Here is a 23884-nt window from a genome sequence, read left to right on the forward strand (position 1 = left end):
GAGAAATATATTCTTAATTACAAAGGTTTATTACAAGTAGTCTCATCAAGTACAATAATCTTTCGTCGTAATTTTTTTTAAAATTGAAGTTGTAACTAGTGACAAGTTTGCTCCAACTCTTATGAAATTCTGCCTGCCACTTTTTCAAATTTGCCTGATCACTGGTCTAGTGGTTACTGCACTGGACTGCGAGGCCAGTGGATGCGTGTTCGAATCCCACCGTAGGCATGGATGTAACTTTCTCTCTGTGTGTTCTATGTCCTTTCCTCAGAGTGATTGTGTGAATAAAACCCGCCCTATAAACGGATTTGTAGATAAACGGATTTGTGACTACTATTTTAAATAATAATAATAACTTTTTTATATGGGTGACTATAAATGAAAAAAGTACAGAGAGTTAAAATTCAAAATTTCAATAAATGAATTTAAAATTAGCAATTTTTCATAGCATATTTTTCTAGTTTACTGTTGCAAATGAAAACAAAGTATATATATTTTTCAAATGTTAATAATTTGAAATGTAATAAGTCATAGTGATAGTTATGATTGATTAAATAAAGAGAAAATAAACAGGGTGCATAGCCAAATTATTCAGCAAAAAATTAGGATCTTATAAGCACTTTTCAACCATTAAAAAAATATTTTTAAGCACTTTAAATAAATATCGTAATTAGGCAGGGTTGGAAAGTTATTACAATTGACGGTTTTATTTTGTTTCAATTCTCATGTCAAAAAAAAAAAAAAAACTTTTGGAATTTGTTTTAACAATTGTTAAAAATCATGAAATTTTGAATCATGTAAAACGAACGACCTTTTTATACGCTACGAACTGACAATAGATTGGGGTTGAATTATTTGCGAAAACGTTGAATAGAACAATATGAACTGCGTCTTTTTGCATAATTCGTAGCGAAAATCAACATGGTAAATGAAAATTTTCATTTTCGAAAAGGGAAAATTAAGCAAGCACTTTTTAAAAACACCCAAAGAAAAAAAACACCTTTAAGGGCTTGTGAAAAATGAAAATAAAAAATAAGCACCTTTAAACACTTTTTAAAATCGCTACGCACCCTGATAAATGTAAAAGTGAATTGAGTTTCTACCATTTTTTACTTTTTTAGTCCCTTATGGCATTCTTGCATTTACATAAAAATGAAAATTTTTTTGTTTGGGCGAAAAAAGTTTCCTGAGGTATATTCTAATATTTTTAGTTTAATTAAAATGATACAAAAAAATTTTCGACAACAATGGTACCTACTAAAATAATTTAATGCAACATCAAAATTGTCCTGGTCTAATTTGTTAAATGTACCTAAACTAAGAAAAAAATAATCATGTTAACTCTTAGTTAACTTTTTTTTGCGTCAGATTATAAAATAAAAATATTCCAATTAGATTATAATTCTTACCACCGCCATAACAAATACAGAGATGCCAACTTGCTCCGGACAGCAAATATATATTTTAAAGTGGTAGTTTAACAATTGCAATTCTTGGTTTAATAAGTTCAATTTAGTAGATTTTTATCCACCACTATTTCTAAATAATTCGTAAGCTTATATAATTCACCACTTTGTAATATTTATGTCATGCTATACATTTTAAAAAGGGAGCAAAATAATCAAATATTTGCAAAATTTCCTTTGTAGTTATTTACCGTTTTTTTTAAAAATATTTTGGCGTGTCCGGAGCAGTCGGCATCTCTGCAAATATAAATGATTTAAAATTATATTAATTACCACCACGACATAAAGATTTTAAAATACATATTAAACGAACCTTTTTCAATTTTGTTTATCTCTGTGTGTAAGCCTAACAAAATTTAAAAATATTCCTAATAACTTTAATGTCTATCTAAATAACTCTTAAATAAAATTCGTAAAAGTTGCCAAATTTGTAGGTAGTTAAGTCAAATAAACATACCGTTTGACACCTCCTAAGAAAATTATGGAACGCCATGGTCTGAGAAAAACTTTTGCAACTACATAAAGCACTCTTTAATATCTGAGCAAACATACACAAACAGAAGAAGAAAAAAAATACGATAAAAATAGATAACTTTTACGTTCTCATATTGATAACAGAATATAACGTATCTTGTAACAATTCGAAGCCGGTTTATCTTTTTAAAAATCTCTACACAACTCTGACGCAGCATTTATGAACTTTTCATTAATTAAAAATTTTTTTTAATACCCTGTTTCCATGGAATGCAGACGTGTGAATGACTGCAGCAGCTAGATGAAATGAGAAGTATAATCACCAAAAAAAGAAAAAAATACCGCAATTCACTCAAAAGGAATTAAAAAAAACTTGTAAAATAAATAATAATTTACAAAAACCTAAATCTAAGGTTTATATAAATATAAAAAGAAATTATTGTTTGGTTCAAAAAAAAAGTAATTATTATTTATTTCTAACAAAATATCTTTAATTCTTTTCCTTAAACATAAGGGATATTTAAAAAATTTTAATAGTATTTTCAGTATTTAACCAACTTAAAACTTCACATTTAAATTTTTCATGAAGCACTTTTCACAGAACTACAGATTAGAATCCTCAAAATTCGATATGGGTGAATATCACAATTAAATAAGATTTAATCAAATGGATTAAAAACAAAAAAATAATATCGATATTTTTCAAAAGAAATATTATTTAAGATGATAGATAACCAGAAATCATTAAAAACTAGTTTCTTAGATTGTTAATCGTTAGAACTGTACAGATTAAGAGTGATTGAATGTAGAATCAATAACACAACATCCAAAAACAGCTATAATGCTCTAAACACAAACAATATTATGCACAACTTAATGAAATTCAACGACGCGGTGTTCCAAACTAAGTCTGACTCATAAGAAATGGAAAAGGAGAAAAGAAACAAAGGGAGGAAAGGAAGGTCATTAAGGACGTGTTTATTTGAAAAAGATAACAACACGAACAGCTCAGACATTGTTTCCTCAAGATCTGTTAAGATTATTATAAATATGTTCGAAATTATTGATTAAATTGCCAGAATTAAATCCAAATGAAATTTATTATTCCAGAATCACTAATATTTGTTCACCAACATCTGATTATACAGTTTTACATCAAATTAGTCAGTTATTTTCTTCGATAAGAAATAATACTATAAGAAATAATTCGTTTAGAAATTCGATAAGAAATAATTCGTTTAACACCGTTGTGAGAAAAAAAAAGTGAGATTTTATTCGTTTTTTTAGAAGGAAGGGAGAAGATAAAGGTCTACATTGATAATAAATTGCATATAAATATAACACAGAGCCATGTTCCTAAAATTGTTTTAGTTTTCAAATAATTGTTAGTCGTCCAGGCATTTTCATGTAAGTACGTTTTATATGGACTTAAAATTTTTGTTTTCAGAATAAATTATTTAGTTGAATATCAACATTTCATACTTAATACAATTCATACACATTACTAAACAAGGAGATAAATCAATCTAAGAAATATGTACATTTTTAACACTTTCCGGCTCAGTGTTATCAGTTTGGTGACACTAATATTGCTTACCTCTCAAAATGTAAAACTTTTTACTTCTTAAGGTCCATCGTTATTTCTTTTTTATATATTTTAGCAACCATTATTTTTTAAAGTATAAAGTATTTTAAGTATATCTGCTTAATATTAATTCGTGATATACGGTCGAACTGGTTAACATTCTGCTTGTCTTAAATTTTTGTCAAAATCGGCTGTTTCAAAGAGAGTTAAGGAATGTTCGATTTATTGTAATTACAATTATTTTTAAAATCACTTATTATAACCTTTTATATAAAAAGCACTATCTTGAGCTATTAGCCAACCTTTCAACAATTGCGGGATTTCAGATTATACAACAAAGCATGTCGCTTACCTTAGAATGTACTGTTTGATGTCGCACTTGTCCTGTCCATTCACTGTTCCGGAGAGCGTTTTGTTATTCGAAGATGATAAGCAACGATGGTACTTTTCGATATTTGCGGTAAAAATCGTTTAACAGTCGAATGTTTAATTCCATCAAAATAAACATTGAAGACATTTTGAACATCGAAAAAATCCTATGGCAGACGCAACTTAAAATGCGCTTTTTTCTGGCCATCTAAGATTCGCGGAATGACAAAATGTGTATGCAACTAGTGCAACAAGGCCATTTGTGAAGAGTAAACTTTTAACAGCTGCCAAAAGTGCAAACGATAATTTTTATATATATCTATTTTTTGATTGAAGTATTACAATACTTTTTTTTATATATTTTATAACTGTCGTTGAACAGCCGACCCAATTTTAGATTTACGACTATTAATGTTCAACTCCATAGCCTAGTAATTTTGAACCAATCCAAGAAACTCCTGGATCAGTACCCCCTGTGGTATGATTTGTTATGAGAACATGACTCGACAGATTTAACGTGCATTAGTCACCATTTACTACACGGGGAGTCTTCAGCCTGCGGGGATCGACCCACGATCTCTTGGACATGGGCCCAGTGCCCTACCAGGGGATAGAACGTTCACCTGCCCATAAGGTGAACCGGGTTCGAATACCAGCAATGTCTGGTCGATGCAAATTCCGCATCCGGCATGCACCGACCACAGTGCCGACTTAAAATATAGCCTCAGTGGTAGATGGATCATGGGTTAGGTTCCCGTCAGGCTAACCGTGAGAGGTTTTCGTGGTCTCCCTCTTTTTTTTTAGAAGAAATAGGAGATACGTGCCTTCTTATACCCAGGACAAATATTATAATCGTTAAAATGTCATACATTAGACTAGTAATTTAAAGGAAAAAAAATTCAATTTTCAGATCTTGCAGCAATGTTTTTTCCACTGATTCTTGTTATGGTTATTTCAATGCAAATAGTAGTTGGACGCATTGCTCGAACGAACGGCGAAGTTGAATATGCAGCCGGAACTACCTGCCCCGATGGAATGCCTTGTTCAATTGGAGGTAAATTCACAAAATAAAATATACTGATATCTAAAAGCAAAAACCTACAATCAAGTATTGAATTTTCAATTCCTTATGCACCTAGCATTACAATATCAGTGACAGCTTAGACACATTGGGGTTGATCAAAATAATGGAAAAGCTTCTATACTAACTTTCTAATTTAAATCCTGTTGAAATTATTAAAACAGCTTGAAGCTAACATAATTTTAAGTGGTCATACAATTTGGAATCATTCTGTGTGTCTTAAAAAAATAATATATGTTTCTTTTTTTAATTTATATAAATTTAATCATATCAAATTCAGAATCAACATGTTAAATAATAAACATGATTGGCACGGTATATAAAAACTTGTGCCAATTTTACTCTATTAAACAAGCTACAAATTTACTATGATAAGCTTCTGTAACCACCGAAGTATCACAAGAGTCTCTTTCCTTTATATATATATATATATATATATATATATATATATATATATATATATATATATATATATATATATATATATATATATATATATATATATATATATATATATATATATATATATATATATATATATATATATATATATATATATATATATATATATATATATATATATATATATATATATATATATAGCGTTTTAATTCACGCCGGTAAGTTTGATTTCTTTTGTTGAATTCAAGAATTCATTATTTAAGTGTAGTTTTCTAATTCTTGATACTGTATGCTTCAATTAGTTTCTTTTCAGATTTTAGTATGAATAAATTCATGAAAAAAATCATGAAATAAAGGAAGATGTAACATCTTCCTTTATTTCATGATTTTTTACAACATAAGGTTTTTTGCGATATCGACACATATAAAGAATAATTTTTATCTTAGGATAATTATTCTTTATTCAGAAATATCGCATTTATAGCAATAGATGTGTCTTGATAACTACTACTTGCTTTTACCATTCTTGTTTCTCTATTTATTTTATTCATGTTAATTTGTGTTTATATATATATATATATATATATATATATATATATATATATATATATATATATATATATATATATATATATATATATATATATATATATATATATATATATATATATATATATATATATACGTGTGTATGTGTTTTCATGATTGACCGAAATTAGTGGTTGTTGATTTCTACCGGTGAAGGCTTATAATCACTTAGGTAATGTCCGAAAAATATACTAGGTCTAGTTAAGTGCTTCTGTCCCCGGTATGCCTTACATCAATGTTTTTTTGAAGTCAAGTGCCACTACCCAGTATGCATTTAAACAGTACTCCGAACTCTGATGTCTCTCCTAATCTATCCTCCAGCAGATATTAAAATATCGAATAGATATAATAAAATGAACGAATAAATTAATATCAAATCGTATATAACAAATATTTTGGGATTTGCGATTGTTGACATTCACCGGCTTAAGTCGACATTCTCTTGATTTCGGTCATTCACGATAATATACATTTATGTTACGGTGAAACACCGAAATCTGGTGAATGTCAACATTCACGTAGTCGCTTGGTGTATGTCCGAAATATTTGCTAAATACCCTTATTTCTGACACTCACCGGTGAATGTCAACAATCACATATTCGCTTTGGTGAATGTCCGAAATATTTGTTATATCCAATTTTATATTTATTCGTTAATATTATTATATTTATTTGATATATTTATTCTATATTTTAATACTTACTGACGATAGATTAGAAGAAACATCAGTGTTTGTTGTATCGGGCAAGTATATACCGGGCAATGGCTCTTGACCCTAAAAAAACATCAGTGTAGGGTATACCGGGCAGTGGCAAGTGGCACTTAACCTTAAAAAAACATCAGTGTAGGGTTAAAATATCGAATAAATGTAATTATATCCACGAATAAATTCACATCAAATCGAATGTAATAAATATTTCGGACATTCACCAAAGCATATGTGTGATTGTCGACATACACCGGTGAGGGTTTGAATGTACAAGAATGTAATGAAATATTCGATCTTTCACCGACGTATTTGGTGTTTGTCGACATTCACCGGTGAAAGTCAACAATCACCGATTTCGGTCTTTCGCCGTGACATATATAAATAACCTCAGAAAGAGAAGAATTATTTAAACCTCCCAAAATAGCAATGAAGAATTCGGATCTACAATTTCAACATCATGATTCGAATTGATTGAAAATTATAATAAAATTTAAAAAGTAATTGCTTACCTGTCATTTCTTTATCTCTCATTTAACGTTTTTTTTTTTAAATTTTTTATTTTGTTCGATATGACATTTAAAACCAAGAATTTTCCCATCGGTTAGCCATAAGGACGTATATTTCCTTTGCGGGGGGATGAGTAAGGGATGATTTTGAAGAAGTTTTTACCATGGCATATATACAGTCCCTGACGCACTGTAAGATTCTGTGTGAAATCTTAATTATCAGGTGATACTATACAGCTTTATTGTATTTACCCGACTGAAACCGGTTTGCACTTGTTAACGTTCATGTATCAGTTGGTTAACATTGTAATACAATACGTTAAAAATAAATACAAATAGGAAGTATATAAAAATCTCCTGAATAAAAACCCATTACATTGTATATTTAAATATAAAAGCATTGCATGTAAACTCGTGCAAAACATGTAATTATTAAAACACCGCAATGCCTCTAATAATTTTGTCCAATTATTATAATATACTAATATAATACCTGATGTAATAAATATTCTCTCTCTATATATATATATGTGTGTATAATATATCGTCTAATTTAACCAATTGATACACGAACTTAAATAAGTGCAAACCATTTTCAGCAGCGTAAAAACATAGCTGTATAGTATCACCTGATTGTTAAGCTTTTACATAGAAACTTATAGTGCGTCTAATAATTTGGCCAGAACTGTATATATTGAAGCTCGATTGAAAAAAAATTTTTTTTTTCTTCTTCTGAATTCAGACATAAGAAAATTATTATTATTTTTTTAAATTATAAATTTAATTACACAAGTATAAAGTGAAAAATTCTAAACTTAAAACGTTCCTTGCTCCTTCATTTAAAAAATATGAGAGTCTGTTAGTCTGTCTGGAACCGGTTAGAGCCGGTTCCGCGTTCCCTGATAGGCTTTCGTTTAATGTAAATTTAAATCTCAGATTTTTTTCTTGACTTAATTTACTTGGAGTTTAAAATTTTGTGGTAATTATTGAAATGCCAAAATCGTTCTATTATCTTAATTTTTAAACCATCTTACAGGCCTTGATGAAAAATTGTTATTTAAGATTTTTAATTATTATTCAAAAATAGTTATTTTTCTCAATTCTTTACAGTGTGCTGCAAAAAATTCAGATTCGGAAGAACTTTCGAGTGCTGTGGCGAAGGTTTTCATTGCAAGCGGGGATTTATATTCAGCTACTGTAAACAAGATGCTACACAATTTGTAGACATTAACAGAGAGCAAAACAAAGAAGAGTTGGAAAAGAAAGTCATTCGAAACATCTTGTTTCTTCAAGAGTGAAATTAAGGTCACAAATCTTTAATATGTGTTAAATACTACAGTCAAAAAAATTTATAAGTATATATATTTATAAATCTCCCTTTGTCCGAAATTAGTTGCTACATTTGAACTGATGATTTTATAATTCTGTTTGAATATTTTTTTAGAGATTTCAGGGTGATAACAATCAACAGCATACATTTACCAAGCATACCTTCCTAAAATCAGTACTAAATTAATTAAAAAAATCTTAGAGTTCGCACACTCTTTAGCCACGCCCAATTTTACAAGGAGTCTTCCACCAGTAATCACATAAATTTATCTTCTAACTGATGAATAGTTAATTCATTATTAGAATAATTTTACTGGTGGTGATCGACTTAACTACAACGGAAGTTATTTATGACTCCACCTACTTGAATGGTAGCAACTAATTTGGGACAAAATTTTCGATCTAACTGTAGCAACTCATTTTGGACGAAAGGAGTAATTGTAAAAGATGTAAAATCGTTTTAAAAAGTGCCAAATTTGAGTTCACATATTTCTTACTGGTTAGGTTCAACAACGGAGTATTATTGAAATATTACATTCCTGGAACATGTTTTCAGAGATGTTCACAGGGTGGCCACTCAAATCAGATTTCAAATTTCCCTGATTTTTCCAGATAAAAATCTTAAAATTTCCAGGTTTTTCTTTTTTCTTATAAAATGTAGGATGTATGTGTACAAGAAAAGTGTCTATATAATAAAATATTTCATTCAAAATGTTATTTTTTTAACATATCATCTTGAATAAATAATTTATTTTGACATTTTGGCAAGATTTATTATTTATTTTTTAATGTTTGGTACAAAATTTTGAATCAAAATCATATATTGACCAATAGAAGAATAAAATTAATTATTAATATATAGTTAGTTCTAAAAAAAACTTTTTTTTAAAATTAAAATTTGTTCTAAAAGGTTAAAATGAAATAGAAAACATTAGCATTAATGCAACAATTGTAAAAATTTGTTGACAAACATTGCTGTTAGCGATTGTAAAAAAATGTGTGATTGGTTGGTTTGCTGAGAAAAAATAATTCACAGATTTATTTGAATGGGAGTAGAAAAGCTTTCAGAAAAAGAGTGCAATATAAAATCTATTATTAAATTATAATCAACTAATTTTTAGAGAAATTTATAAAGTTAAAAATACTAAAACATTTTGTAAAAATAGAAAAAAATTACCACCAAAGCATTGGAACAAAACTTGAGTCATAAATGGATTCAGCCCAAAGACAGAATTTAAAAACAGAAGCTAATATCCTAATCCCTTCTTCCACCTCCACCAGAATCTTTCCTAAATTGCACAAGGTTTCTACATTCGTTTAGCAACCGTGGGAGAATTTTATGTGGCATTCTAGTTTAACAGAGCTGTAATGGAGCAAATTTAGATGCAAGCAAAGTATCACTAAGTTGATGACATTTCAACTGTTTGGCGATACATTTCCGTCTCAAAAAAGTTGGTATAATGGATGAAATAATTTAAATTAAGAAAATTAGTAAATAATTTAAATTAGTGAAATTAAAAAAGAAAAAAAAATTCGACCTTTTTTAAAATTCCCTGATTTTCCCAGGTTTTATACAAATTTCCCTGATTTTTCCAGTGTAAAAAAAATTCCCCGATAATTCCAGGTGGGTGGCCACCCTGTTTAAATCATCATGCGTCGCAAAATGTACATCAAACTTCGAGAAATTATAAAAATTGAGGATTATTTAGGAAAGTACAAATTTTTTTTCATTCTTGAACAAACATAACTTTTTCCTTTTTTTACATAAAAATTTAAACATAAAATATAGAGTTAGAGGTTTCACTTTCGTTCTAGAAGAAAATTTTGCATTTATGAAAGCAAAAATTCCCCTCGCTTCTCTCAGTTACTTTTAAGTTTCTTTAAAAAATTGAAATCAGTTTCAAAATCTGGGTTTGGACTATTCAGAAGTTTAGGACCACTTTATATAGAAGTTGAATATTTCTGTAACCCAAAATTACACCGCTTATATACTTTGTGTTCCATTGTTGGCACACTGTAGATTTTGACAATAAAAACCTAAAAAAAAAAAAAAAAAAAAAAAACAACTTAATTTCACAGAATTTTGAGTAACCTTTGTGCCAACAGTAAGTATTTATAGTGAGTGTGAAACACACAATTATTGTCAATGTCTTGTTTTTTTTCTCGTTACCAAAAGTTTTGCCCTTTATAAATCGATGTGATATACTGAAATGTCAAGTTGATATTCAGCTCTAACTCTCTCCTGACCAAATTTTTTTCTTGTAAAAATAAAAAACTCGTGTTTATTCGTTCTGTGTAAAGAAAATATCTTGAAAATTTTAACAAAACCAACTATTAAAGCTATTTTTTCACGACTTCATTTTTTTTGTAGTAAAAAAAAAACCTCGCTTGACTTTTAAATAATTATTGTTTAAAATTACTGTTCATTAATTATATACTTGATTTTCTTACCGCCAAAAGCAACTGTAGATTTACCATTTGATCATGAAAATTTTATTTAAAATGATATTTACCTCCACTATATCTAAACAAGTTTAAAACATACATGACCAGATAATTATGCTGTAAAATTTTTAAGGCATAATTAAACAAATAAAGCCTGACCCTTAAGTGCTATTTCGTTACAGGGAGGTATGACTTCCTGATAGGCATATATATCATGTATGAAATTATTACTGGAATATTTTACTTTGCTCTTAAGTTAATGTGTATGAGAAAAACTTATTTTTATATTTCAGATATTCTGTAATCGAAGGAAAAGAAGAATGTTTAATTTTCCAATACTTACAACAGCATGTTTGTAACACTAGAATAAACTAAATTTGTTTAAAAAAAAAATATTTGTAATGAATTGAAAAGCCAAAGAGTGTAATGAACAAATAATCATTTTGTTCCTGCAATTAAATGAATTATTAATATTTTTAATGTTGTAAAAAATAAATATACTACTTCTGACTTTGAAATATTAAACTAGTCTCTGTAATTTATATTTGAATTATTCACCTCATAATGGTAATTTTAAACAAAAGCCTTATATCTAAAGCTCAAACTATCTGGATCCAAGAACTTTTCTAAAGGTTAAGTAAAGGCAAGTTCTAGATTCAATATTTTTTATATCGCATCTGTTCAGATTAACTATCATTTTGCACAGCTAAAAAGTTATTATTAAAGCATTTTTTCAAACTCAAATTTTAACAAATGTACTGTCTTGATAATATCTTATAACTAAAAATTAATAATTGGCGAGCTTTCTATTTTGAACTCAGTTAAAAACGTATGGGAAAAGAAAAAAAGATCTAAAAACATGTCATGTGGGAAAATCGTGTTTGTGCAGGAAGAGAGACAAGTTTTTGGAGCGATGCCCTGGTCGGCTGTGCTAGGTTACGCGATTGAGGATACACAAATAGCTCCTAGAAGAGGGGCATCAGCATCAGTGCCGTTCCTGGGGTGGCGAACGCCTGCGTGCAAGAATAATTTTGTGCGCCCCTATATACTATGTATATAGTTGAATTTGGCGCCCCTTAAATTGGGCGCCTGCGTGCGGGGCATTCGCTGCATACCCGCCAGGAACGGCACTGATCAGCATGGGTTACTATAAACAAGAAATTTGAGCCTTTAGTAGTCCAAACGTAATGACATCGTATCCCAACTGCGGCGCACAATAGCCTGAATGTAGCGACACCTTTTCTCCACTGTGCAGTCTATGTTCGTTATGTCGGATACTAAATTGACCCGTGACATTTTCTGTGATCCGCGAGACATTTTTTAATCCCTTATACCATATTAATTTGCATTTTGAAAAGAACATTTTTTTTAATGTTAAAAACAAACACAATAACTTTATAAGTCTACTTATTTATTGGCCTGAATTCCTTAGAGGGACCTTTATTACTAATTTAATATATTTTTACTTACATTATTTTTTAACAAATATGCTAATTTATGCAAGAATTGCGTAAAACCGACTGATATATTTTTCCTTGATGCAAAATTTTTTTTACATTTTTTAACAAAATACAAATTCTATTTTTGAAAAAGTTATTGTAACTTAAAAAGTGCAATAATTTGGGAGGAAAAGAAAAACTGATCTGGGGAAATATGCTCTCAGCAGAGGAGTAAGGTCAACTCACCCTGATGTTTTTCGAACCATGTACGTTCACTGTGACCTCGTACATACCATCAACCTGAGGAAAATCAATATGAATCTGCCCGCAAGGACAGATGCTTACAGCAATAAATTATATAACGAATGGAGTAAGTGGATGAAAGTAACAAGAATTTAAAAAAAAATAAAAAATTACATTATAGACATTAATGCCTCCCCATTAACAAAGTTTCTAAGCAGCAGGCTTTTTTTTTTAGAAATAATTTCTTCTTCTTGCTTTATCCACTTACCTATTCAAATATGAAAGAAAGGAAACAACCAAGAGATGTTTTTTTCAAACAAGTTATTATTTCGTCAGCTGCTTTACTCTGTGCATGAAATTGCAGAGAAGATTTAGGTTTAATACATCTATGCTAGGACTACGGTAAAAGTAATAAAATTACATTCACAACACAGTTCAGATCGCATCTGCAGCAGCTACAATATACAGCTGCAATGTCATTCTGCATAAAAAATAAATAAATGAATCAAAATATCACAGTTTTTTACATAACAAATTTAAAATTCTAAACTCATAACATATCTTCTAGTTATTAAATACAAATATTTTTTTATCATAAATATGAAAAGCTAATATTCATTATTTAATAGCTTTTTTTTGTTGTTTTTCCTGAAAGTTTTACATATTAAAGAACAATCACACAAATAAGCAAACATTCAAATTGAGTAGGATATTGACTAGTGAAATGATTCAATATGATAAATAAAAGGAAAAAAATTAAGATTTTGAAACAAATTTAGATATATCTACATTTATATAATTAGAATTTGTAATAAATAGATAACTAACGTGAATAAATTACATAAAATGTAGACTAGTGCTACCACAACTATCTTGCAAGAGATAAAAAAAAAATTAATGAAATCTTTGCATTAAGCAGTAAATTGCTAAAATTTAAGTAAAATGCTTTAGATTCTTAAATGCATAAATGTCAAATTGACATATAAAAATGGTATTTAATTTTTATTATCAAAATGCAAAAACTAAAATATCTACACCAAACTCAGATTTAGGGGGAGGGGGGAACAAGGTTGCTTTTGTGTAATACAAAATAGTTGTCTAATGAAGATTTAAAAAAAAATAAAAAATACCATTCACAAAATACACACTTAAGTAGAAAATAATTCCTTGATTTCATGACATAAACTAACAAATTACAAAAATAGAATTTTTTTTATGTAACAGTCCCAATTCATAAGTTTATGTTTTAACACATATTTAGTTATCAAGTGTACAATTTGATTTTATAAACCTAATAAAAAGATAACAGTTTATTATAATATTGCAATTAACCTGAATACTAAAAAAATTTCTTTTCTAAGTCAGAAAAATATATTTGAAAAGTTTCCGCTTATGTTATTAATTCCTAGAACAGAGAAAATACTTAATGCTCATTTGAAAATAACTACATTTCAATAAATTGCTTTTATTTTCAAATTTCAATCAGATTAAAATACAATTTCTTTAGAAAATTTATTTAAAAAGTTAAAATTACAGAAATTATTTAATTTATTAATTCATATGAAAAACTCAGGAATTATTAGAAGTTTTTTTAAAAAAAAATTCTTAAAAATGCTCTTTTCTAAATTTCATTTCTAATTGTTGTGAAAAATAAAAAAAACCCAACAACAAGTGAAATTCTGTATATTGTGATAGTGAAATTTTGATTTAGTAGTCAAGAAATATATTTTATGCCACTACAGAAAAACACGACTAACATTTGCATTACACAATTTCAAATTAGGAAGAATTTTTTTTTTTTTTAAATGAGATTTCTGACTACAAAAATAATTATATTTTTCAAAATGCATAAAATCATATTTTTATAAGTTTGCATTTGATGTTGTACATTAATATAATTTAGCCTATTAACTTCTGAAAATAATGCTTCAAAATCTTTTTAAGAAATGTCGCAAATATGAGCATTCAAGATTTAATTTTCAATAACACCTGTTTAAATTAATCCCACAATAAATTTCATAGATTTCTTTTATTGAAAGTTGAATCAAAGTGAAGAATTTGTTTTCAGTGTAATCTGTATTAAAAACCTACTGTAAAATACCGAACAAGCCCCACAGATTTGATTAAGCTCCTATCCACCTGTCATAGTGACCAACACCCTCATAATTTCTCAACTCCATCAAATTTTTCTACTTCTTCAGGTGGGATACAAAAGGATAGAAATAAATAAAAACTGCATCCTCATGCATATTCACTTTTTCCCCAAAGCAGCATTATCAAGGTATAAATTAAAGCAGATGGAGAAACAATAAAAGACTATTGAAAGCATGACTAATGACATCACCAGCTGTTTGACTTCACTGGATGCGCTTAAGAATCAGGGTGAAAACATTTGAGTTCGTACTTAATGCTACGTCCTGCATAGAGTCTCTTGAAAATAAGGAGATAACACAAAAAAGAAATTTTAGAGTTGATAGCTTGAAATAGATTGCTTTCTTGAATTGTCCATGGTTGATTTGCGCATTGGTTGAGGTTAAGCATCTTTAAACTTGCATGCGACACGGTAATACTAAAATCAAACTCAGTTTCAAATCTTTCCTCACTTTACTGATGGCAATTTTTCGAGCCAATATGCCAAATCTTGCACTATAGCACAGAAACTAGAGGCCATTAAATGATGTAAGGTTAATAGAGGAATCATAAGTCGAACTAGGAAACATTTCAACACCAACGGAAAATGCATAGGTTCGAAATAGGATGCTAAACGGAAAAGCATTAAAAACTGCAACTTTCCCTTGCTTCAATGATTTCCAGGCTTCATCTACGTACATTAAATAGTGGAAAAGACTATTAACATCTCCATGTGTGAAGATGTGCAGATGAAAGCCAGAAACTGCCTTCAAATTATGTTGATGCTATAAATGAATTTCGTCAAGGTGAGAAATCTTTGTATTTAAAAAGTGCCAACAGAAATTTTAACCCACTGGCGGTTAAGGAAATGGGCAAAATTAGGAGAATGATTCTCTACTATACACTATTCCCCTATCCATTAGCATGGATAAACCGGTTTTGCTATGCAGAGAAGACTGCAGGTTAAAATGCGACTTTTTACGTGCAGAACCGTCAGTGGGTTAAGATCGCAAACATGGAATAAATGATGGTACGAATTGATGAAGTAAGAAATCATACAATAAGGATTTTGAGCATAGGATGTCAAAGAGGTGATTTACGGTGGAATTAGAGGGGAAGGCATTTTACCATAAACTCCCAGCATTTATTATCCTTAAGGAACTGTTCGGCTACATCCCACTCTGTGTACACAGGATTTAAAAATTCTGTTAAACATTTGAATTATGTGCTCCATTAATGGATGGATGATAAGCACATTTATTTTAAGCACATCAATTTTTAAATTAGTTCATTCTACTTTTATTCATAGTTTTATACTTAATTTTCAATTATTATTATTATTATTTTTCGCATTTTTCCTTGCTACGGCAATCATTATAACAAGTTTGTTAACAAATTTTTTTAAACTTATTTAAAAGTAACAAGCAAAACTTGTAGGCATTATTTTATAAACTACAACAGAATAATTTTTACTATGCAATGAATCTATTGCACTTGATTCAAGTATTCTATCATTTCCCTTTTAACCTTACTATCGAGTATTAGTAATTTACACACATACATAATTAAAGATTATAAATTATGTCCAAAATTAGAGATTTAAAATAAAATCAAACTATTAAATTGCATAATTTATAAATGATTTTATCCAGTCTGTCATTATTGATCAATTTCACAGTAAAAGATGAACTTATAGATTTAATATTATATTTAATACTTTACAAGAAATATTTTACCCAATTTTATAATGATTTTGTAGAGGCTACATATAAGCGAAACAATGTTAAATTTCATGTTACCTAGTTTTAAAAAATACTAAACCACAGATAACAGCAGCTACAAACTTGACATTTTCGTAACCTGATTTGAAAGTCACTTAAAATTTTTGAAAATTGTACACCAAATTAAAATGTTAATTCAAAATCATTTGAAAATAAACAGTGAAACTGATAAAAAAAAATTCTTTTTGACTATTTTAACAGCAAAATATGGGATTTATCTTATCACATAAAATTTTTTAAAAAAATACTATGGCAATAAATGATGACGAGAAACAAGCTTAATGCAAAGATTTCAATAAAAAATAGTGCAAACGATCTAACACAAATAACTACAATAAAAGAACAGTACAAAAACAAATACATGAAAATATATGAATTACTTAAACTACAAAATGGAATGTAAAATAGATACAAATCATTTAAGTTACTAGTGTCTCAACATTCATTCTAAAAATAAAAAAAAACAACTTTCTAAAATTTTTTTTTGTTTTTTTTCCTCATATTATTTACATTATACTAAATTCTTGCCAAGGGAAGATTAATAATTTTTAAGGCTTATACATACAGTTGCGAAGAAAATTTTAAGCTCTCATAAATTTATATCCCAATTTCTCAAACCATTTAAATTAGTTATAAAACTAGACACATACACAGAACAAAATTCATAAATTAGTACTTATAATTTAAAAAATAGCATATTTAAGAAGTGCCATTTGATTATAACATCAGATTAAATAAAAGTTACGAGTTCCTTGGAGATGTTGAAGTTTAAGCAAACTCTAAGTCACATTTTTCATGAGAAATATAATAAAATCAGCTTTTAAATTTTACACAACATACAAACTACTAAATAAAAAATAACAAATTTTAAACTTCCAAAGCACACTGAAATATTCTATTAAATGTAAAAAAAGTAATAAATTGAAAAAAATGATAAAATAATTTTTTACTTATCTAACTTTAAACCTTTTTTAAAACAAAATAAGATAAATCAGAACACTATTTGGATTAAAAAGGACTTTACAGCAACAGTTCGTAAGTTGTGCAAACATAAACTCTAACTTTAACTCATTTCTACAAAAAAATGTGGCCATATGTCACCAAATATGTATGAGTTTTATTATCATAGCTGCCAACATGAAAAGGAAATAATCTAATAAAAGTGTGTAAAATTTTATGCAAATATTAAGTAATATATTAAATATTTAAGATACAAGAAATTTTAGAGTTCATCAGATATGAAAAAAATAAAACATTAACTATAAATTTAAATAGATTTTTAATTCTAAATAATTTATAGTTAGTACCTGTAAAATAAAATTATAAATTTGAAAAAAAAAAATTAGAATGTTTCAAAAAAAAAAAAAATTAGAATGTTTCAAACAGAAAATTTGAAATTTTCAAAAATAAATTAGGCTTACGTCATTATTTAGTAGTAAAACTGAATTTAAATACTTTAGAAAAAATAAAATAATTATATAAATTTAAAATAATAATTTAAGTTCAGAATATTCAAAAATAAAGCTTCAAACTGATTACTATAAATGAGGCTATTAATTAACAGTTAATACTTAAGCAAGCAATAAATTTAGCAAAAAGTTAACTTTGATAGGAGAAATTATGAAATTTCCCTTTTTTAAAGAAAACTTTTTAAGCATTAAACTTTTTCATTTTTTAAAACTCTTTAGGGGAATTATCAATGAAAGTGAGAATATATTAAACCAGAAGACAAGGAGGAAAACGTAAAATCCACACATAAAGCAAAAGTTGGCAGCTATGTCGATTATTTAGGGAATAAACAGATTTAAGTTTGTAAAGTTTAAAGAAAGGAGCCAAAGTAAAGGCACTTCGTGGTAAACAGGTTACATAGCAAGAAACAAATATATATATTTATACTATTAATAAGAATGGCACTGTTAAATTCTGTAAGAACTTCATGCAACAACCATTCCAGGAAGAGAGTAGTACATGCTCAGATCATTTGAGCACAAATGTATAAATGAAAAAGATGATTATTTAATTGATAATAAAAAGTTAACCATTATTATGATTTTGAAGTATTTTTAGCAATTTTTTGAAAAGGCTTGATTAAATATAACTTGTCACCTCTAGGACTAGTATATATAGGAGCTCTTTTATAATGTTCTACTAAATCATCAAGAGTATCAAACTTCCTTTGTCCTATGCAAAAGACACGTCCTTCTACGTGCACTCGAAAATGCTTGTTCCTTGCGGTTGCTTTCAGAGAAATAGAATAATCTCCTACCTATAAAAGAATAAGAACCTGCAGAATTAAAAATAAGAACTGGCAAGCAATTTGAATAATAAAAAAAAAAAATACAACAAAAAAAAAAATTAATAATTTGCTTTCAAATATTTCCTCTATTATTGAAAACTTTGCCATTTCCAAGAATTAAAAATATATTAATGATAATTTATAGATGTGAAGCTATATGGAATAAAAAAAAAAACCTGGGCAGAACCACTATAATTTCAAAGTAAATATGAAAAATTTACTTGTTACACATTCTTAAACAAATCCAATAAGGCATTAAATAATGACTTAATAATAATGCATGTAATTTTAATTCCTTAGTCAAATATATATATATACATATATTTATACATTTGCTTGTTATAGTTTCAAAATTACTCCTGATAAATTTATGTTTCATAAGTTTCACAAAAACAAAAATTTCCCCTTATATAATTTTAAAACTTAATGAAATTTTTCTTAGAGAAAGGCAATAATCTTAATTGATAAAAAATCATCAATGTTCTCAAAGGAATTTACTGCAATGTTAATCTTATAACTAACTTCAATCCTACATCCTTAAAAAAAGGAGGGACAATAAAAAGTAAAGGAAAAAGTAAATACATGAAAACAGCTAATAATAAGTGAAACTTTTAAGTGTGTATTAAACATAAATATGCATTAACAGAGTAAATGCAGAACATTATTAATTAGCAAAGCACTATCAAAAATTGTATGCATATCAGCATTTAGGTCTTATCAAATAATTATAATTTTTTTTATCAAATAAATATAATAATTTTTCTCTCCTATTTTAGTACACACATTTAAATATCCCATGTACTAGCAAATTTCATCAAAATTAAAGGGGTTGTTTAATTGGTATTTCTGATAAAATATTAATATGCTTGGTCAGGCATGTGCAGTTTGCTTCACAGATTTACATGCTTAGCCTAAGACACATTATCACTTTTATATTATTCGGGCAAGTCTGATGATATAATTTGTAAGCTTCTACTAATTATATTTTCTAAAAATTCAAGTTGAAACTTAAAAGAATAAGACCTATTAGATAAAGTTTTTGCCGACTTACAAGAAGCATCATTTTGCAAACTTTTAATTACACCTTTTAGAATATTACAAACTCAAGTACTTACAACTTACTCAACTATTACAAACTAGTAAATTATTATTTAAATGAGAAGAAACAACTGACATTTCTTAAATTCAGTTATTAGTTTTTTGTTAATTGAATAATTAATCTGGACTTGAAATATTTTGTCAAATAACCTGTTATTTTATTGACAACCTGTTATCTGGCTAGAAAATATTTCCAGGGGTCTGTCTTGGTTTTTCTGAGAGGTACCTACCTATTTTGTGAATATTTAGACATAATTTGTGAAAATTAGAAATTACATTAAAAATTCAACACAAAAATAAGGTAAAAATACGGATTTATCGTTTCTTATGGGATACAAAAATAAAATTTTAAGACAAAGTATTTCGTGAAACTACCGTTTTTCCTAAAGTTGAATTTGTGAAGGTACCGCTAAGCGGTAGTAAATTTGTCCTGGACAGATACCTGATTTCTATGTTTTAATAAAATTTTATAAAATATCTAATACCGTTGAGAAATTAGTAAACCACTGATTTACACAAGTAAATAAATAATTCGATAAAATTTTATAAAATGAAATTAACTTGAAAGCTAAATATAAAAGACAATAATGAAATTATTAAACATGGAATTTTTTTGATTTTTGAGCAAAATAAAATTTATCACAATTTTAAACTTACATTTGTTTCACTATCTCTAACTATAAAATCACCATCTTCTGCATACTCAGTTAACATTTGATCACACTGACTTCTAGTTATACTACCATAATACCAGCTTTTACCAGTCAGATCAGGTCTTTCTTGCAAGCTACCAAATTTATTACGGAACAGGGCCGGAGACCCTCCACTTGCTCCGAGAGATAAGCTAGTTTCCTTACGTGAAACTCCGTTATCCATTAAAATATCAGCACTACTAGATAGAGGAAAGTTTTTCCCAGGATAAGTTTCGACTGAATTACCGTGGCAAACTACCTGCACGTAATTCTTTGGCACTAATCCCACTTCATTTCTTTGATTTCTGGCTTTCCACCAATCAGGATCATTTTCAGGTCTATCGAGAATCTCTAAATGCTCGCCTCGCTGGAAGCTCAACTCCTCTTCGTTTTGAGAGGTAAAAGAATACAGGGCTAGCACCACATCTAAACAACCCCCACCTTGCAGAGTATTATTAGCAGAACCTGCTGGAGTATAATTGTGGCTGCTGTCATTAGTATCTTCTGCCTCTTCTAAAACATAATTCGAAGGAAACCATCCGACGACACCTTCGCATTCACCTTTCCACCAACCGTCATTGGATTTTTCCATAACAGTCACTCTCGCTCCTTTCGCAAGCGATATCTCGTCAGTTTGCTGAGCCTCATAATTGAATTTAACAATTGCAGATGTACCGGTGTATGTATTGGTTTTGTCACAGGTGTTACGAGGCGAGTCGACATTTACTTCTTTTGTAGCAATGGGAGAAGCAGTGGGTGACATTTTGGCTTCAGTTTTTTTCTTAACTTTCCGTCTAATGCTATCAAATATAGATGGTTTCTCTCTTTTGACATAGTTTGAAGGTACAAAACCAGACTGGTGTTTTGCATTTTGTACTTTCCACCAGTGTTTGCTGTCATCTAAGAGAATGAGTCGTTCCCCTTTCTTGATATCAAGCTCTTGACTTCCTTGAGCTGTATAATCGTACTTAGCAATAACGTAAGTATCGTCTGTTTTTCCTAAAATTCAATCATAAAATTAGTGATCTTTCAAATATCTAACATATATATCTTACAAAAAACATACAAAAAGTTTAAGGAGATTTTTCAAAAATACACAAAAAATTTTGATAAAAATATGTAAAAATTTCAAATATTGGAAAAATACATTTAAATTTTTTTTTTTTTCTCTTTTGAGTTTATTTAAAACAAAAGGTTAAATAGTAATTTAATCTGTAAATTTAAAGTATTAATGTCATTAAAGTCTTATTTCATAATCATGAAAATGTTTGCAACTGCAAATTAATATTATCAATAAACAATTAAAAAATTCCAACCCTAGACAAAGTCTAAATTACTGCTTTACACTTACATTATAATAACTAAAAAAAGGCAAAAGTTTTGACATAGAAGGAAAGTAGACAAGGATCAGATGACTATCTAATTTCATGTATGTATTAACTTGATTAGGAAATAATTGCTAAAGAAGTAATTGCATTTAAGCTACATAATGAGTATATCAAATTACCTGACCAACTAATTAAAGCTCTGCCTAGTTTCATTAACAGGAAAGTGATAAGCTTGCAATTGTTTTGAAAGTATAATGCAGAAAATTATTGTTAAACAAGGATTTAAATAATGTCTTAAGTGTTTAACAGCCATTATCTTGTTCAACCTGTAACTTGTTTTAATTGTTATATTTATTATAAGAATATATTAAATACATTAGTGAAAATTAAGTAATTTAATGATTAGTTCAAAGATTTCTATCTTAAATAGAAGTATACAGAAATATAAAGATAAAAGAAGGAAAAAATTTCAATGCATTTTATGTGTCACAATAGCTACATGAAACAACAAAGATATGTGCATATTTACAGAAAAACTGTTCTAAATTCAAATGTAAATTATAAAATTTTTCATTAAATCTACTGACCCATTTTATGGTGGGACATGATACATATAAGAAACTTAAATTAAAATTTAATATGGTTCAGTTTCACACATCGTAAAATACGGTCCACAAGTAATGTTTCGATACTTAGGGAATCTTTACGAAACACTTTCTAAAAGAATAAAGTTCAATATAATTTTTGTTATCGTTTTTCCTGAACTCCGAGCATCATTTATAGCTTTATTAATTTATTAATTAAGATTTCCTTTCTCACATTTCTCTAACTGTCTGAATTGATTTTCTTATTACGGTTGCCAGTTATTAGGATGAATTTTTTTTTTTTAAAATATGGCTTGTCATGTAGCAAAAGCAATGACAACCACCGCACCAACATAATTTTCATATGTCAATGTCAGTCTGAATGCTCCTGCATTCATTTCAGCTTGTAAAAGATTGAAAATAAGAGATTTCTTGTCATGTCATTCGATTTTGAGCACGTTAATATAAAATCATAAATTCATGCTATGAAATAATAGAAATTGCTTATAATTTCGAAATTCTTCGCTATTCCAACATAAATGCATATTTTGGGGCTGGGATAGCCTGGTTGGTAGGGCGTCTGGTCCATGCTCAAGAGGTCGGGAGTTCAATTGCCTGCCGGTAATAACCTGCCGACTGAGGACTCCCAGAGTAATTAATGATGACTGGTGCCCGTTAAATTAGGTCACAAAGTCGTCCACGTTCCCATAACAAACCATGGGGTATTCGTGGGTGTTGTGAATTGAAGATTGATCGTTCCCTGGTTCAGGTCAAAATTACGATCTGTGGATGAATGAATTGATGTATGAATGGGTCCACCCTATCAACGGGCGGAAACGTGTGTGTGGCTGAAGTCGTATTCTTGGACATCGATGTCGCCACTGAAAAAACAACAAACGCATCCGCAAACTTAAATTTGCCTGCAGTGGACTAATCGTTAAGACGCGGTTCCCAGCAGATCACCGAAGTCAAGCATCCCTGGCTGTGGTCAGTGTGCGGGTGGGTGACCACTTGGATCAGTCTGCGTAGGGACCGAGGGTGTGCGGTACTGATCCTCGTTAAACTGTTCTACCGTAAAGAGCTCGACTTCGCATGCAGGTCGTCGGGCTACCGAAGCGGGGGTTGCCATCTCCTCTGCAGAGGATCAAAATTGTGATGGCATGTCTTCGGATCATCCTCAGAGATGTTTCCCAGACCGTCGCCAATAGCCCATTGTGCAGATCAAGTGCGACGTAAATGAACAACAACAACAACCTTAAATTTGCGTGGTTTAGCAAGTCGCATGAGAAACAGCAACATACATATTTCTTTAATATCGATATTTTCTCATCGCTACAA

At 28.9% G+C, this 23884-nt stretch overlaps 3 protein-coding genes across 4 annotated transcripts in view; 1 reads left to right on the forward strand and 2 right to left on the reverse strand.

Moving 5' to 3' along the window:
• Positions 1 to 2082, reverse strand: part of LOC107450825 (aconitate hydratase, mitochondrial) — a 34833-nt gene extending 32751 nt beyond the window's left edge. Inside the window, exon 1 of the mRNA XM_087150388.1 lies at positions 1924 to 2082. Coding sequence (XP_087006514.1) covers positions 1924 to 2016 — 93 coding nt within the window. The 5' untranslated portion in view covers positions 2017 to 2082. The remainder of the gene's footprint in view (positions 1 to 1923) is intronic.
• Positions 2083 to 3212: 1130 nt separating this feature from the next.
• On the forward strand, positions 3213 to 11480 carry LOC107456141 (uncharacterized). Its single transcript, XM_087150389.1, has 4 exons — positions 3213 to 3347; positions 4805 to 4948; positions 8292 to 8486; positions 11249 to 11480. The coding sequence occupies exons 2-3, from the start codon at positions 4816 to 4818 to the stop codon at positions 8477 to 8479; spliced, it is 321 nt and encodes a 106-aa protein (XP_087006515.1). The 5' UTR covers positions 3213 to 3347; positions 4805 to 4815; the 3' UTR covers positions 8480 to 8486; positions 11249 to 11480.
• A 1450-nt stretch (positions 11481 to 12930) lies between these two features.
• LOC107450822 (SH2/SH3 adapter protein dreadlocks) lies at positions 12931 to 22826 on the reverse strand. 2 transcript variants are annotated; one of them, XM_071181333.2, is made up of 4 exons: positions 22550 to 22826; positions 20600 to 21633; positions 18655 to 18814; positions 12931 to 13118 (listed from the first exon to the last, which is right to left on the reverse strand). In XM_071181333.2, exons 1-4 carry the CDS (start codon positions 22566 to 22568, stop codon positions 13114 to 13116), a joined length of 1218 nt encoding a protein of 405 aa, XP_071037434.1. In that variant the 5' UTR covers positions 22569 to 22826; the 3' UTR covers positions 12931 to 13113. The 2 variants fall into 2 exon arrangements, with proteins under 2 accessions (XP_071037434.1, XP_015922214.1); XM_016066728.4 differs by lacking the exon at positions 12931 to 13118 and having other exon boundaries at positions 15330 to 18814.
• Between the last annotated feature and the right edge of the window lie 1058 nt (positions 22827 to 23884).

The sequence above is a fragment of the Parasteatoda tepidariorum genome, chromosome 8, assembly GCF_982258835.1.
Source record: "Parasteatoda tepidariorum strain Cologne lab strain chromosome 8, Ptep-v5.0, whole genome shotgun sequence".
Taxonomy (NCBI): Eukaryota; Metazoa; Arthropoda; class Arachnida; order Araneae; family Theridiidae; genus Parasteatoda; species Parasteatoda tepidariorum.